Raw genomic sequence first — 18212 nt, 5'->3', positions numbered from 1 at the left:
GCGTGCTCTCTCTCTCTCAATAAATAAACTAAAAAAAAAAAAAAAAAAAAGATGGTCAATGGCCAAACTACTTGGACATTCATCCCATCAAACTGAAGCATCTAAAATACCAGATTTGGTGACCACTGGACAGTCATCAAGACAATATAAAACTACATTTTATATAGATGTCATACTTACCTTTACTGGTCACAAAGCTCAGACTGGGCTGGGGTGATGATCTTAATTTGTGCCTCCAAACTCACTCTTACCCTCTTTCAATTTGCTCTGTGCCTAAGTGCCTGACATTTACAGACTGAATAATTGGGCTCCCACTGCCTCTGGTTTCTGGTGGAGTTTGGTCACTGGGAGGCCTGAGGGCAGGCGGAAGGAGAGATCAGATCCCCTGCACCTGTCAGAAACCCTCCCCCTGAGTTCTGATTCTGCTGGGCTCCATTAGGCCACCTGTCTCCTATCCCTCGGGCCCAGGGGTTCTAGTGGCTTCACCACCCTCACCAGTTCGCATGTCTGCGCTGCCTTAAACCCTTCCTGCCTCCTTCAAGAGTGCCATTGATTTCCTGCCAGGGCCTGACCAATTCCAGTGACCCTTCCTAGCCTCACATTGGTTCCGGTGGCTGGAAGGGAAGCACAGAGGACTCTGAAGCATTCATAGATAAACTGTCCATCCCTAAGCTGAAAAAAAAAAAAAAAAAAAAAAAAAAAAAAAAGGCAGGAGAGCACCAATGTAACAAACTTGAGAATGTAGAAGCTGTATGTATAAACTTTAAGTAGCTTGACAAAGTTCTCAGACACATGGACCAAAAGTTCTTTCTGAGGAAGCCCACGAAGCTTCGTGCTCACTCCCTTTAGTCCTGAATCTGGCACTCAGCATATCCACAAGCTGCCCCTGAAGACATGATGTAGCTGAACTAGGTTCGAGTGAGTGACATCGACTTTTAGGACTTATAAGAAGGATTCAGGCATGACATGGGCATTCCTGGGGTCCCTGATATGCCAGGCACTATGTTGAGCTGGATGGAAAGGTGAAGCAGTCCCCGGGATGAAGAGAAGAGGGAGAAAGACAGCTCACCAGACAACCCCATCAAACACTGGGAAGGATCCTATGTTGACGAGATCAGAGTCCTTGCAGCCTAGAGCAACCTGCACCATCTAGGCCAAAAGGGTACCAGCTGGCTTCAGGGAGGAGAGGGCCTTCCAGTGATTGGACCAGAGCAACTGTCACTCCTGACATTCAGGGCCACCTGGGATTTGTAACTCTCTGTGTGTTAGCCTTCAAGAGAACCTGAAAAAGAACATTCTCTGTGTTCTGGCCTCCCCTCCCCCAACCCCAACACACACAAGAAAAATCTCCACAGGGTTATCTTCTCAAATATGGACGCAGGGAAAAAGTTCCTGCTATCCCGAAAGAAACGTAGGAAAAAATTAAGGGACGGCAGGCAAGGTATGGCCCCAGCAGAAGTAATTAATACTGTGCCCAGCTGTGCTTCCCCCCAGCAACACTGCGAGAGAGACTGTGCGATGGGAGAGAGGGCAGAACCCCATTTCAACAATGTGCTGTGAGGAGTCAGGCTGAGCCCACGTTCTGATTGTGTGGTGGGGGAGCAAGGGGCGGGGAGGCAGGACTCCAGGAGGACAGGCAGCTGGGGAGAAGCACACAGCTAGAAACAGAGGTGGAAGAAGGTTCATGGGGAGATCTGGTCTGAGCTGCAACATCAAGGCTAAGCTACTGTTTTGTGACTGAGGAGCATTCATTCAATGTCCCTGAGCCTCACTGGCTTGTCTGTAAAATGGACATAAAAATGGGCGCCCCACTGGCTTGTTGTACGCAGACAAGTGAGGGCAAGAAGGTGCACCTCATGAAGTAATGCTGTTCACCAAATGCCTCAACAGCATAAAGAAAAGCTGTTCAGCATCTTTGTGCTTTAACCCCCTCAGGAGAGCTGGGTGGTGGCTGCAGCTCAGCCTCTGGCCAGCTGAGTGACCTTGTGCAAGTAACGTAACCTCTCTGATCCTTGGTGAATCCTGTCTAAGAGCAGTGTAGAATTTCTATATACAATAGTGCACAGGGGATACTTTCCAAGACACCCCCAGTGGACGCCTGAAACTGGATAGTACTGAACCCTGTAATATACTATGTATTTTCCTACAGATACATACCCACCATAAAGTGGAAGTTATCAATTAGGCACAGTAAGAGATTAACAACAGTAACTAATCACAAAATAATTATAGCAACATACTATAATAAGTTATATAAATGTGTCCTAAGTCTCATATTGTCCTGTACTCACTCTTCCTGTGATGAAGGAAGAAGATAAGATCGCTACATGCAGAGATGAAATGAGTGAATGACGTGCGCATTCTGACGCAGCGTTAGGCTACCACTGACTTGACGAATCATCAGGAGGAGGACCATCTGCTTCCAGACCACAGCCTGACCACGGCCAACTGTAACCGTGGAAAGTGAAAGCATGGATCGGGGGGATTTCTGCAGTCTTCCTAACATCCAGCGTTTTCCAAATTTCAAGATGACGAGTGAGCGACACAGGGTGGCTAAGTGTCTCTGGCTCAGCCAGTCAGTGGCAAACCGAGGGGTTGAATTCACAGTCCTGCTGTGAAACCCATACCACCCTGTCTCAATAAAACACGTATGTGACTATTAAAATGAAAGCAATGTATTGCTAACAAGCCATCTACTATCATCTTACAAACCTCCAGGACATCCCTACTCTTCTGGGAAGCCAGTGATCGAACTCTGTTTTCTCTAAATACAAAAAACCATGGACTCAAAAGACAAAATTATCTCCATCCTGTAGAAAATAAAGGTAGAACACCTCCTATGGTATGTCAACATTCAAAAAATTAAAAACCGTTTAAAAATAAAAGTAGACATCTCCTGACTGTAATGGGACCCAAGCTGTCAGGGGCTCAGCAAGGAAGGGCAGGTGGAACCACGGGGGCTACAGGGCCAAGGATGAGGACAGGAAGGGCCACCCCTGCACTGGGGACTTCGAGCACCTTCTCCATAGCCAAGGCCTAATAAACGCACAACAAACGAATGAACCACCAGGCGTTCTCCATCCTGCATATTTCTGGTCCACTTTAGGATTTTCCTGTGTTACAAAGAACAGAGTACCCTCACCCAGTCAGAAATCCAAATGTTATGTGGAAGACATATTAAAGGGGCAGACTGATTTTTAGGGTGAGTCAACAGAAGTCTAACCAGGATTTGGAGCAGGTGCACTGTCTGAATACAGCCCCAAACGAACCTGCCACGCATGGTGTATGTTACACCCCTACCTAAGGTTGACCTGCCTGAGCCAAAAGCCTACCCACATTCGCCAAACCTGCAACCATTCTGCAAATGTAGACTTGAGCACCTACTATGTGCCAGACTCAACTGTAGGTGCTGGGGAAATAGCCTGGAGCAAAAGAGGGAGCCAGGCTGCGTGGCAACCAGTCCACAAGAAGAAAGGCAGGAGGTGAGGAAGACCTTCTAGAGTTCACAGCCATTTGGAAGAACTTGGCTTTTCCTGTGTGTGAAAAGAGAAGCCACTTGAGGGTTCAGAGCTGAGAGATGGCATGATCCTACTTCTATTTTATTTTATTTCTGTTTTTGTTTTTTTTAATGTTTATTTATTTTTGAGACAGAGACAGAGCATGAGCAGGGAAGGGGTAGAGAGAGAGGGAGACACAGAATGTGAAGCAATCCTACTTCTATTTTAAAGAATCACTCAAGCTGCCCGTTGAGAACAGAGCATGTCTGTGTGCAGGTGCACGGGGAGGGCGGCAGAAGGAGCAAGCTGGAAGCAGAAAGGTCAGGAAGCTACTGCAATCACCTAAGCATGGTGGACACGCCATGATATGCTGCCCAAATGCCCCTTCAATGAGGTATGTATTGCCAGGAACTACCTTCCCTGCAGAGAAGTGTTTGCTGGGGCAGCTACCTCTAACAAACCCCACAGAGCCTTCAGGCGCCGGTCCCAAGGGCACACCTTCATAGACCGCACATGAAACTCCGTCTCAGGTGTGTCTTACCATTGCACTAAGCCAGAGGTGCTACAGGACAGGGAGGCAGAGGTGGGGGCGGGGGGAGAAACGGCCACACAATGTATTCTTGCCAAGTCCTTGGTGATCACTTTGCAGTCAACTTCCCCAGCAGAGGAAGCAGACTATCAGATACATAAAGATTTACAATCTGTGGCAAGGATATGGAGAAACTAGACCCTCGTGCACCATTGCTGGGAGGATAAAATGGTACAGCTGCTGTGGAAAAGAATATGGTGTTCTCTGGAATAATTAAACATAGAATTACCATATGATCCAGCAATCCCACCTCTAGGTATATAGCCGAAAGAACTGAAAGCAGGGTCTCAAAGAGATATTTGCACACCCACGTTCACTGCAGCATTATTTACAATACCCAGAGGTGGAAGCAAACCCGAGTGTCCAGTGTCAGATGAACGGATGAACAAAATGTGGGCTATACATTCAGTGAAATATTATTCAGCCTTAAAAAGGAAGGGGATCCTATCTCATACTATAACTGAACTTTGAGGACGTGATGGTAAGTGAAACGAGCTAGTCTCAAAGACAAGTACTGGGGCACCTGGGTGGCTCAGTCGGTTGAACATCCGACTTCGGCTCAGGTCATGATCTCGCGGTTCGTGAGTTTGAGCCCCACATCGGGCTCTGTGCTGACAGCTCGGAGCCTGGAGCCTGCTTCAGATTCTGTGTCTCCCTCTCTCTCTGCCTCTCTCTCTCTCAAAAATAAAGAAACATTAAAAATAAATTAATTAATGGGGTACCTGGGTGCCTCATTCAGTTAAGCGTCCAACTCTTGATCTCAGTCATCATCTCACAGCTTGCGAGTTCGAGCCCCATGTTGGGCTCTGCACTGACAGTTCGGAGCCTGCTTGGGATTCTCTCTCCCTCTCTCTCAGCCCCTACCCCACTCGTGCTCTCTCTCTCTCTCTCTCAAAATAAATACATAAACTCAAAATAATTTTTTAAATAATAAATTAACATTAAAAAAATTAAAGGTAGAGTAGAGCTATATATACTGATGTTGGATATTAATTGCTTAATTAATATGGATATTAATTAATATGGATATTAGTTACTCCAAGATATTTAAAAACAAACAAGAAGTAAAATTATTGTTTTGAAAAAGATGCGCATCAGGGCACCTGGGTGGCTCAGCTGGTTAAGTGTCTGACTTCAGCTCAGGTCATCATCTCGCCGTTTGTGAGTTCGAGCCCTGCATTGGGCTCTGGTGCGGACAGCTTGTAGCCTGGAGCCACTTCGGATTCCCTGCCTCCCTCTCTCTCTGCCCCTCCCCTGCTCACACTCTGTTTGTCTCTCTCTCAAAAATAAATAATACCACCAAAACTAAAAGGCAACCAACAGAATGGGAAAAGATATTTGCAAATGACATATCAGACAAAGGGCTAGTATCCAAAATCTATAAAGAGCTCACCAAACTCCACACCCAAAAAACAAATAACCCAGTGAAGAAATGGGCAGAAAACATGAATAGACACTTCTCTAAAGAAGACATCCAGATGGCCAACAGGCACATGAAAAGATGTTCAACGTCGCTCCTTATCAGGGAAATACAAATCAAAACCACACTCAGATATCACCTCACGCCAGTCAGAGTGGCCAAAATGAACAAATCAGGAGACTATAGATGCTGGAGAGGATGTGGAGAAATGGGAACCCTCCTGCACTGTTGGTGGGAATGCAAACTGGTGCAGCCACTCTGGAAAGCAGTGTAGAGGTTCCCCAGAAAATTAAAAATAGACCTACCCTATGACCCAGCAGTAGCACTGCTAGGAATTTACCCAAGGGATACAGGAGTGCTGATGCACCGGGGCACTTGTACCCCAATGTTTATAGCAGCATTCTCAACAATAGCCAAATTATGGAAAGAGCCCAAATGTCCATCAACTGATGAATGGATAAAGAAGCTGTGGTTTATATACACAATGGAGTACTACGTGGCAATGAGAAAGAATGAAATATGGCCTTTTGTAGCAACGTGGATGGAACTGGAGAGTGTGATGCTAAGTGAAATAAGCCATACAGAGAAAGACAGACACCATATGGTTTCACTCTTATGTGGATCCTGAGAAACTTAACAGAAACCCATGAGGGAGGGGAAGGAAAAAAAAAAGAGAGAGGTTAGAGTGGGAGAGAGCCAAAGCATAAGAGACTGTTAAAAACTGAGAACAAACTGAGGGTTGATGGGGGGTGGGAGGGAGGGCAGGGTGGGTGATGGGTATTGGGGAGGGCACCTTTTGGGATGAGCACTGGGTGTTGTATGGAAACCAATTTGACAATAAATTTCATATATTATAAATAAATAAATAAATAAACAAACAAACAAACAAACAAACAAACAAACATTAAAAGAAAAAAAGACAAGTGCTGTCTGGCCCCATTTGTACGAAGTATCTAAAGTAGACACATTTACAGGAAGCAGAATAGTGGTTGTCAGGGTCTGGGGGGAGGGGGAGGGAAAATGGGAGAGTTGCTGTTTAACAGATATAGTTTATTGTGCAAGATGAAAAAGTTCTAGAGATCTGTTAACAACCGTGTGAATATACTTATCACTACTGAAACACACATCTCTTTTTTAAGAGAGTAAATTTCATGTTAAGTGGCTTTGCTGTACCACAATTAAAAACAAAAAAGATTTATAATGTAGACCTACACTTTTTAGCCATGTAGCCTCACCAAGCCCAAGCTTCCACAGCTATAAATTCAGGATGATTGAGTCCAGGAGCTCACACACATAGCGAACACTTGCTCACAAAGTGAAAGCAGACATGGTTAGCATCATTCTCACGAAAAGCCCTGCCCGCTTCTTTTCGTGGTGTTCGTGCCCTGGTCAAGCTGGATGGCTCGCTGGGTTTCTTCGCTTCCATAATGAGCCTTCGATTTAATACGCCCTAGTCCTTCACCTCACTTAACAAACTCCTCCCCATCTTTCAAGATACACTAGCACCTAATGGAACCTCAGTTTCTCCATCTATAAAGAAGGGGTAAAAATTTCTCAACTCACAGAAATCTGGACAGATTAACTGAGATGATTCATCATCTTACAGGAGCCTGGCATCCTGTAAGTAGGAGAGATGTATCACAAATCAGTAGTGTTACTATTAATGTAAGAGTTTACACTATGCTGAAGGGTCCACCACCTTCACGGTATTGAGCCTTAAATATTCTCGAAGGTCACACATCAGTTTCTTTCCTTCTGCCCTTATCCCCAACTCTCCTTCAAGTAAGGATTGGGATAGTCTTTCCCCCACTATTGAAAAGAGGGCTTTGGAGCTGCCCAATTCCCTCTGCTGTGTCAAACATTGGTGCTTCCTTCACCTTCCTCCCATACAAGAGGGCAGAAGACACAGGAACGTGGAAATGAACCACTGGAATCATTTGTTATTTCGGCCTTGGTGGCAACTGTGTAAAATTAGGACAGATCCTTTATTTTGCTCAACTTCAGCTTCATCATCTTTAACACGAGAGGGTTGTACCTTTACTTGTTGTTCTTAATGGTACATTTTAGAAATAAAATATAGTAAGAGAGTAAAATATAGAAAAGAGATCAAGGCAGGACTGCTCCAGGGTAAGCACAGACGAGAGACTGCAGGAGACAGGGCCCCTTGCCATTGTCACGGTGAGGTGGCCACCTCCAAGACTGTCTCCAAAGATCCCTGCCAGCTTGTGTAACCCTTGAATAATCTCTCCTATGCTGTATCAGGGTCGGGCTGTATGACCAATAGCACTGGGCAGAAGTAACAGTATATGATATCCAATGCTAGATCATAAAAAAAAAGACTGTGGTTTCTGCCTTGTTCTGCACTTATTCGGGGGGGGGAAGCCAGCTGCTACAATGTGAAAACGCTCAAGCAACCCTAAGGGACTGAGGTCCCAGCCATGCCTCTGTGCCGTCTCTGAAGCAGGTCCCTGTCAAGCTGACAGATGGTCACAGCCCCCACAGACATCTTAACTGCAACCCCATGAGAAAACTACAGACACAATGTCCGACTAAGCTGCCCCCAGATTCCTGACTTTCATAAACTGTACGACAAATAGATGCTTGTTGCTTGAAGCCATTGGGTTTGGGGGATAAGTTGGTGTGAAACAGTAATTACCAGATTCGGGGACAGGAGGTAACCTAAGTTACCGCTGTAGGAGCTAGGGTTCCCTGAAAATCAACACGTAAGAAAATCCTACTAAGTTTCTTCCAGTTGTACCCATTCCCTAATTCCAAGGCCTGACATTTAGGGAAGATATTTTAGCAGATTTACATCCTTGAAGGAGCCCCAAAGACCGCCTATGAAGCTAATGAAATCTGAATCCAAATGTTGCAACAGCATCTTCCAAGAGCAACATGCATACGGGAGGATGGCAGGCAAGCCCTCTACTGCTGAGTTATTCCATAAAATCCTCAAAGTAAAAACAATAGATCAAAATACCGTATAGTTAGGGGCCCAGAAAATGAAGCTGCAAGACGTCAAGTTTTATAAACATAATGCCTAAAGTAAAACAGTACACCTCTACTAAGTTAACAAATGCAGTCACAATCTGGAAGGCAATTTAAAACAGAACTTCTTTTATAAGAACAGACATACCCTTGCCTCAACTTACTGAGAAATGAGTATCCCTCACAGGGCTACTGTAGCCCCCAAGGGAAAGATGACCTCCATCATGCCTGGTCACCCTGAAGCCTTTCAAGGTGGGGCACCTGCCAGACTGGGGCTGTAAGTGTGGGTCCCGGGCACTCTAATTCACAGAGCGGGAGTGCAATGGTTCCAAGCACAGGTTCTAGAAGTAAACTGCTTAGGTTTAAATTTGACCTCCGCCTCTTCCAGGCAGTATGACTTTGAAGTAATTATTGAACCTTTCTTAGCAGCCTTCTAATGGGTAAAACAAAGTATGCTGCTGTGTGGACCGAATGAGATATTTTATGTAAATTTTAGCATAGTGTCTGATCTACTTTAAAGGCTGAGTAAATGTTAACTTTTATTACTACTACATTAATACTAAGAAATGAAGCTCAAAGCACAGTGCAGAAGGAGAGGCATACTTCCCTAATGGTGGTCTCACATCAGAGAGTACGATTCACTTGATCTCCCATAATAACAATATTAATTGTTGCCATATTACAGTATATCCACAAATGCTTGACATTCCTCCCACTGAGAGATGAGAAATGTGTATCCTTTTACCCACGAAACTGGGTGAGCTTTTGAGCCAGTTTCAACTAACAGATTACACTATCAGCAGAAGTGATACTGTGTGACTTCTGAGGCCAAGTCATAAAAAGTGCTTCTGTTGTATCTTGGTCACTGGAGTATTTGTACTTAGTCTTCAGCTGCTACGGAGGCAGCCGACTGCCCTGGGGCCGCCATGTTGTAAGGAAGCCCAAACCAGCCATAGGGGCAGACACAGAGAGGCCTTGAGTCTACAACAGGAAAGAAGGATGCTGGGTCAGAGCCCACTGCTCCAGCCCTTGCTGCTCAGCTCCAGCCACGAACTAATGGCAACTACATGAGGGACCCCCAAATCAGAACTGTTCACCCAAGCCCTTTCCAAATCCTTGACCCCAAAAAACCAGAGAGCTAATAAAATGATCACTATTGTTTTAAGCCATTACATTTTAGGTGTGTGTTAGGCAGCATTAGGAAAGTGGACCACCCAGAGTAAGTATATGTGACACTCTTGGAGAATTAGTTTCCCAGCCGCTATCTCATTTCAGCCTTACAACTGCACTGGGAAGAACATATTATAACTCTCATTTTGTAATGATGAAATAGACTACAAGAGGGTAACTGAATCACCCAAGCTCACATGACTAGTGACTGACAAAGCAAACATTCCTGGTCAGGAATTTGGATTCCAAGTTCCGTGACTTCTCAGCTGCACCAGAGCGGACTCTCAGAATACACCAGAACCAGAAATGCAAGAAAAAATACACAGAGCCATACACACGCTGGCCCGAGTGGAGATCAAAGAGGGTTATTCTGCTCCAAGTTCCATGGCACACAGAAACCAGTGCCTTGCTGAAACAGAATTGCCCTGACAACAGAGAAAGGCAAGAATAAAATGGACAGCTATTTGAAGGCCACATAATTAGGAACGATAAGAGGGCACAGGGACTGGCGAAGGCCCATTGTTTCCATCACCAGATATCTCGGCTGACAGCCTGGCATCATTACAGAAGACTTTTCAGAAATACTTGTCATACCCCAGAGAAGTTTCAGTGCAACAAGAGAGGATGACAACATCCTCGGTTATGAGGCGCTGTGCTCTGACAGGGTGTCAGGACCAGCTTTGCCGCTTGTAATCGCAAAGTGTCGTGACGAAGGGAGACTTCTACTTTGACGCCACTCGCCACTAACTGACATTTCTTCTTTGCTTCTATGGCTTCTTCACTGAAATCTTTAACGACACCGAGTGATGGAGACAGAGAAAGCATTTATACTGGAATGGGTATGAAGTCAGCATCTCATGGTAAATGTGGACCCAGGAGACCACGCTGAGACAAGATGCCAGCAAGATGAAGACTTTCAAATTCATCTACGGAAATTCTGAACAGGACCAGGGTTTCATCACAGATAATTCTACCAAAACCAACCTTAAGGGCCTAAGAAGTAACATTATCAAGACACACAGGGAAAGCAAAGAAAAATGAAGAAATCTTAATTCCCAGGTGCAAGTCAAAAGACTAAAAAGAGAAGTTATGATGAGAATCAACAATCCCAAGATCTTAATTCCTATGGTGCTACTTTATCTTTCAAAGAGCAAAGGGATACAGAGAACCCCATCGTTTATGTTGTGCCTTCAAGCAGCGGCTTCCAAACATGCCCCACTATCTCGAATCACCTGCACAGATCTCTTTAATGCCCATGTTCTTGCAGCCTGCACTCAGAGATCCTCAAGTAATAGGTTGAGGGTGGGTCCCAAGAAGATGCATTTTGGGTACCCAATTCTAGTCACAACCGAGTCTGGGCACAACCCATGTGATAGGGAATGTTCACTGTAACCCTAACATCTGTTCTCTCGAGTGGCAGAGCTCCAAAATGTTAGCAGAGAACATGGTTTCCTTGGATAAAAACCCAACTTTTCCAGGCTCCCTTGCAGCTAGATGGCAGCTGCCAACAGCCCTGCAGTAATGTTTTTCCACAACGTGCTCCAAGGGGAACAGATGGTGAAATGTCTAACATGTGTTATTAAAGGAGGGTGACATGCCCTGCCTTAACGCTGCTTCTTTCCTGCCTGCTGGATGGCATGCACAGATATGACCAGTGCTGGGACAGTCATTATGGACAATGAGACCCCCTTGGGAATGCCAGTCAAGCAAGCTGAGCGAAACATAAAGGATGCCTGTATCCCTAAAACAGACATCCCCACTCAAAAGGTCTCCAGCCTTCTTAAGCTTCAAGAGAAGACTCAAAGCCATGGTTAGTTGGGATGTTTTGATACTTAAAAGTGAAATCTAATGCCAATAACAACTATTTTAGAGCTTGCCTCTAGTTCTAATATATATCGTCACCCCTGACATAGTACGAGGAAGGAGCTTGATTTTTATCTTTTTACTGGTAATTTACAAATGAGGAAATCGAGACACAGAAAATGATAAAACCTGCTTGTTGCCACATGGCTGTGAAGCTGCGATGGGGTCAGGATTTAGGTCAATGTACCACCAGCTTCAGTAGCTGTTTTGCCTACACGATTTTGCAAGGCACTCCAGGCAGAGCCCTCGTTAGAAATAGGAGGTGTATCTCTGAAAACTGAACGGGGGGAAGGGAGCTGCTGGCCAGACAGACCGTGGTAGGAAGAGAAAGCCCCCCATTTTCTCCCTCTGCTCTACATGTGTCCTCCTTTTTCCTTTTCCTTTCCCATCTCCACTTTTTACCTCCTTGATGCTAGGGCAGCAGAGTGGGTCTGAGTCATAACAGCATAAATACACCTCCTCCCTCTAGGCCCTCCTACCTGGGCCATAACCTGAGAGCAGACAACATGCAAGAGAGCAAGCAAGCCTTCTCCAAGGCAAGAATACAAGTTCTCAAAACTACAGCCCTCCCAGAACAGCCTAACGTGGGAGAAGTTGATAACACTGCCAAGTCCCCATTTTCGAAGATGTAAAAGAGAGATACTCAGTACCACGGGCCACTGGCGATGGCAGTGGAAGGTTACGTGGATGGGACCAGGCATGCAGGCAGGACCGAATAAACACACAGCATTTAACAAGTCCTAATGTTCCCAACTCGATGTTTCTTAAACATTTCTTCCTCCACGCCCCACCTCAACATGAGACAAGAGGAGTTTGGTTCATTGCTATTTCCCAGCACAGGGAACAGCATGGGATACATAACGGAGGCTCAGTAACTATTGGACGAAAGAATGGAAGAATGAATGAAAATACAGTTCGATCATGTCCTGGCCCAGGCTGTCTGTCTGTGCTTCCTGACCAGCTCCCCATGTCCTGCATTCTTTCTCGCCTTGCTTCCTATTCTTCATACTCTCATGTACATTTCTCACTGGACAGCCTCCATCTACCTATGTCCACCTCTCCACCCCTCATCAAGGCTGGAGAGACCATGACAAATCCTCCCAGCCCAAGGGCTCTCCTCCTTCACCACTGATCTTCCCCAGAACTGAGTCTATATTGCTCAGCAAGCCCTACATTCCCTGACTGCAGTATGAGCAACAGAACCAAGGACTCCCCTCACATGAACAACATGTTGCTGTTTGCCAAGTGTTTTCAGGGGGGGTTGAAGTCTAACATTCTGAGAATGTGGCCAGGAAATGGAATAAAGCAACAGCAGGTAATATATCTAACCAAAATCAATAAAAGTTAACCACAATTGAACACATATTACGAACCAGGCTCCGTCTGTGGCTTTATATGGCCCATCCCTTTTACTTCTCATAAATCCCCCACGAAGCAGGAATTATTTTCTCAAATTTATTGGTGAGGCACCTGAAGTTAAGAGAGGTCAGGTAACTTGCTCCGGCACCTACGGCAGAAACTATCAGAACTGGGATTTGAACTCGGGCTTGTCTGGGTCACAAAAGGCCTTGCTCTTAACAGGGGTGCTCTAATTCCTGTCCTTGGGAACCGGGAGAAGCAGGAAATAAACGTGCATGCCATTGCGTTCAGTGCACACAGAAGCACAGATGCACAAACAAGAGGGGTGAGGCCGGTAGGGAGAAGGGGTGGGTAAGTTCTCCAAATGTCCAAAGAGTTACTAACACAGAAAGCATACTTTAAAAATGGGGGGCAGGATATTCAGTTGTAAAAGTTCAAGACACTGCCTTAGAGAAGCAACAGGTCTCTGGTTCTCCAGAAACTGTTCGTTAAGTGAGAAAGGAGGTGGCCAAGGGAACTGTTGCCCAGCAAGGCCACAACTCCAGGTACACCACTCACACCGTAGTCTAAATTAACAGGTGTCCCCAGGAAGACAACTAGGCGTAGAGACCCTGAGTGGGTCAAAAGGAACCGCAAAGAAGGAAGCGGTGGTTTCCATCCCTTTGCTCCTCGTAAGCTCTCTGTGCTGGAGGCCTTCTCATACCCACTTTTCAGATGGCAAGGCTGAGGCTCAGAGAGGCTAATCGACTGGCCAGGCCACACGGCAATGGTAGCGACCGTGCAAGGTTCCCACGTAGGCCCGAGTCAAAAATGCCAGCCCTTTGCGGGCACCTGGCGGTGCTTCCGGGTGGCCTCTGCGAGGGGTGAGGGCCGCTGGCCTCTGGACCACCGCCCCCGGGGTGCTCTTTACCTCACACTTCTCCACGACCGGCTGCTGCCCGCACTCCGAGCTGTTGCCCGCCACGATGCCCGCGCGGAGGTTCTCGCTGTCCCCGGTCCCCTCCTCCATGGAGTAGGTCTTGTTGTGGTTGCCGCGGCGGTGGGCTGGGGCGCGGCCCTGCGCCAGGCTGAGCTGCCGGCGCAGCGCGCGGTTCTCCTCCTCCACCTCGCGCACGCGCACCTCCAGGCTCTCGCGCTCCCGCTGACCGGCGGCCGCGTACCGGGGGCTGTGCGGCTGCGACTCCAGCGGAGACAGGGACACCGGCTTCCCATCTGGGGAGGCGGAAAGACCGGGGGACGGTTAACCGCGACGAAGCAGACCGCGAGCCCCGACCCGCACCCCACGCATCTGTTCCGCTCACGAGGGAAGGTGGATCCAAAGTGAGTGACCAAGAGATGCGTCCAGACTGACCTGGGGACAGAGTTGAGAACGGAATGACTTAGGAGGTGATAAAAAGTAACATGCTATTTAGAGAAGACAATCATAATTTTTCCTAACTAAATACCCTGTCGTCTTTTCCCACCTTGGCACATTTCCTGGTAGGCGTTTTTCTTCTGGATAAAACACACATGAATATGAAGAAATAGCAGGAGGAAGGGAAAGAGGAAAAGGAGAAAGTGGAAGAGAGCAAAAAGAACAAATATTAATAACGACAAAAGTTTATTTTGGTCTTCCTATGTGAACTCCTATTCATCCTTCAAAACCCTGTTTCTGAAGTATCACCTCCCAGGAGTGTCAGAATTCGTCCCCAGGTCTCTCTTAGGTCTCATCCTATACACTCTCCACTTAAATACAGTTTCATAGGAGGCCCTATAGAGAGCTATGGATTTTTAAAACATTTTATTAATGCAACATCCCCATCTCCCAAAGGTACTTAGCATACCACATCTTGTACACAGGTGCCCCAGGAACACGACACACTCAAAGCTGTCTGTCCTCCCTGTTCCTATGCTGCAGACATCCCAGTATCCAGCTACAACACAGCTGCCTTAGGGACTACTAAGCAAAAATAACATCTCTAGAAAATTACCCTCTTAGCCACCCGCCAAAAAAGAAGCTTCTCATTTTCCATACTTCAAGTTTTTCTTCTTCCTGCTCAGACCCCACTGAGCTTCCAAACCATCCCAGAGAGTCTCTGCGACCCACAAAACTTGAGGATCAAAGAACGCAATGAATTACACCCTGCGGGGTTCACCTGTGCTGCTGAACTGAGTCGGCCTCTGCCCAGGGCTTTTTGATGTGTCTCTGGGCCTTCACAAACATGACTCATTTCTCTCCCTCTTAATCACCTCGGGGTTAAACACCTGAGCTCCTGGCCCCCTCCTATCAATGTGGCATATAGGACTCGCTGCATCCCACTGCCCAGGACCACAGATCAAAGGCTGAGGCTGAATGTGTGGGTACACAGAATCACAGGTGGCTTAGGGCTGTATTGTCCCCAAGCTGGCCAATTACAAGCTCTAACCCAGGCTTTTGAAACCTGTTTCCCTGTTTGGTAAAACCAAATTAGTTCCACTGAGAATAAAAACGAATAGGCCACTGACGGCAAGTGTGTTTGCTCAACTGGCATCGACCCTTTGAGCAGGGGTGGGGAGAGATGCGCATCAGGGCCCCACTATGCATCCGTGCAGTGCTGGGTAGTTCCGTGCTGATAATGTCTTAGGTTATTCCGACAAAAACAGGTGTCAGACTCTAAACACTTAAGCCTTCCTGTTGGGGTGGAGCCTGAGCAGAAATAAAGTTTCCATGACTGTATGGGGCCGCGCCCCTGCTTTCGTGCTGGGAGTTAAGAGTTCTGGGGCTTGAGCGGTCTTCTTTCTTATGGAAACAAAACAAAACACCGGAACATTTAGGAAGGCACCCAGAAGCTCCGGAAAATTCACAACAAAGGAAAATGAGAAATTTGTTCTTTGGAGGGATTACTTAAATGCTCTGAGCTTCAGTTTTCCAGTCTCTGAAATGGGAACAGAAACGCTAACCTCACAGGCGCAATGGGAGGCTTAAGTAAGATATGGAAATACAAAGCTCTGGGGGCTTTGTTTCTCATTGGGCAAACAGTTCCAGTAGTTTCCGGTGAGAGTGAGTGGTATTATAAGTAAGCTGAGTTGATGACATAAATTAGCGTGTTAAAGGCTGTACATTTTCTGGGCTGTTCTCTGAGTAGTGTATGGGAGAAAAGGGCCAACAAACCTTGGCTTATTCTGATCTGTGGCGTCTCTGAACCTTCTTCCCTTCAGCCTCAGTTAGGTCCAAGTTCATCCAGAAGCAAAGTGGAGGAGTGGGTAGGCTCCCAGGGAGACCTCTTCACTTCCTCTGGCTCCCCTCCCAAAAGCCCCACATTTTGCATGCCTATAATTCTTTGATTATGTGCTTATAAATAAAGTCATAATTATGTAATCCCCAAGCAATTACAATTCCAAGGGTAGCAAGGGGGAAATCCTATCAATATTCTTTAGACCCCAAATGGTGTTTTTTTTTTTTTTTTAATGTTTATTGTTGAGAGAGAGAGAGAGAGAAAGCAAAAATAGGGGAGGGGCAGACAGAGAGGAAGACACAGAATCTGAAACAGACCCCAGACTCTGAGCTGTCAGCACAGATCCCAACATGGGGCTTGGACTCATGAACTGGGAGATCATGACCTAAGCCGCAGTCAGATGCTTAACTGACTGAGCCACCCAGGCGCCTCTGGACCCCAAATGGTTTTAACCAAACTTAGCTCTCCAAGGCCTGCAGGTGTTTTCTTCACTCTATAGATTTCTCAGGGTGCCTGAGTGGCTCAGTAGGTTAGGTGTCTGACTCTTTGTTTTGGCTCAGGTCATGGTGCCACAGCTCATGAGTTCAAGCCCCACATAGGGCTCTGCACTGACAGTGTGGAGCCTGCTTGGGATTCTCTCTTTCTCTCTCTCTCTGCCCCTCCCCTGCTTGCACTCTAACTACATAAACTTTAAAAATAAAATAAAAAATAAAGCTCTATGGATTTCTCAACCATGAAGACACACGAAATAATAAATGCCAGGCCTTAAGGAGGGGAACCAATGTTGGGAAAGGCAACATGTATGCTGTGCCCTACACCTGGCATATAGGAAGTGCTCAATCAAGAGCAGAATTCTGGTTTGTTCTAAAGGTAGGCTGTCCTGAGCTGCCCTTCCTCTTCCTTGGCCAGGTTCAGCTTCTGGAAGGGAGCATACTGGAGATGTGCCTCAGGGCCTTCTTAGCTGACTTTCCCTGCCTCGTGTGCACAGGGACCCTGTGTCTCTTCCCTGGTGGATGGATCCCAATGCCGCTTGATACCAAAGGGACCTGTTGCTCTGCCAAGTTCACGGCTCATTCTAATTTCATTCATCCTGATTCTTGCTTTTCTTCCTGGGCTACTCATCTCTCTGGTTCCTGACCTCTTTGTTTTGGCTTGTCCTAGCCCTCTGGGTGGGGAGGGGGAAGGGTTAGGACAGCGAAAGTTCACCTTTTCAGAGGTGCTTTGCAAACACCAATGATGGGGACATCTTATGGGTTCTGGTCTCTCCCGGGAGTGCTCCCCTAGCTCTGGGTACAGCTTGTCACTCGAAGGCCCATCACGTGGGATTTTATGGCCTATGTCGACAGCTGTGCCCACACCAGTACTTCTCAGACCATCAGTGGAAAAGAACCAATTTTCCTCCCAACCAATCCTGGATAAAAATCTGGCCCTAACACATGTACCCAGTACATAGCTTGACCCACGTGCAATACATCACATGAATTTGACAAATTGGCCTATACCCTCTTCATCAAGTCTACCGATCACATGCTTGGGCTGCCACAAAGTCCAATTTCTCTAGAAGTTTCTTATATAATTTTCATACTTCCTTGTTGTAGAACACTTTGGGCACTGTGATGTTTCATTTTGTGTGTCACTTGACTGGGCCACAGGGTGCCCAGATATTTGGTCAAACATTATTATGAGTGTTTCTGGAGGAGCTTAACCCTTTGAATCAGCACACTGAGTAAAGCAGGTTGCCCTCCCTAATGTGGGTGGGCCTCACCCAATCAGTTGAAGGCCTCAAAAGAACAAAAGGGCTCACCCTCTCCTCTGTAAGAAACTTCCTCCTACTTGACAGCCTTCAAACTGGGAAAATTGTGGGGTTTTTTGTTTGTTTTATTTTTTCCCTCCTGCCTTTGGTTATGAACGGAAACACTGGCTCTTCCTAGGTCTGAAGGCTACTAGCCTTTTGAATGGTATTACATCGTCAGTTTTCCTGGGTCTCTAGCTTGCCAATCACCCTGCAGATCCTGGGACTTGACCAAATCCATAACCGCAAAAGGCAATTATAATAAATCTCTTTACACACACATATGCATGCAAACCCTAGTAATCTATTTCTCTGGAGAACCCTAATGCAGGGACCAAGA

At 46.5% G+C, this 18212-nt stretch overlaps 1 protein-coding gene across 3 annotated transcripts in view; it reads right to left on the bottom strand.

Moving 5' to 3' along the window:
* Positions 1 to 18212, bottom strand: part of LARGE1 (LARGE xylosyl- and glucuronyltransferase 1) — a 544808-nt gene that overhangs the window by 283446 nt on the left and 243150 nt on the right. For 2 of the 3 annotated variants that reach the window (XM_058741473.1, XM_058741472.1), the window contains exon 3: positions 13797 to 14098. The exons of the other annotated variant lie outside the window; for it this stretch is intronic. In XM_058741473.1, the coding sequence (XP_058597456.1) occupies positions 13797 to 14098 (302 nt within the window). The remainder of the gene's footprint in view (positions 1 to 13796; positions 14099 to 18212) is intronic. 3 annotated transcript variants of the gene reach the window in all.

The sequence above is a fragment of the Neofelis nebulosa genome, chromosome 8, assembly GCF_028018385.1.
Source record: "Neofelis nebulosa isolate mNeoNeb1 chromosome 8, mNeoNeb1.pri, whole genome shotgun sequence".
In the NCBI taxonomy this organism is placed as follows: Eukaryota; Metazoa; Chordata; class Mammalia; order Carnivora; family Felidae; genus Neofelis; species Neofelis nebulosa.
The sequence above is the reverse complement of the archived record's forward strand: the minus strand, read 5'-3'. Positions and strand labels throughout refer to the sequence as shown.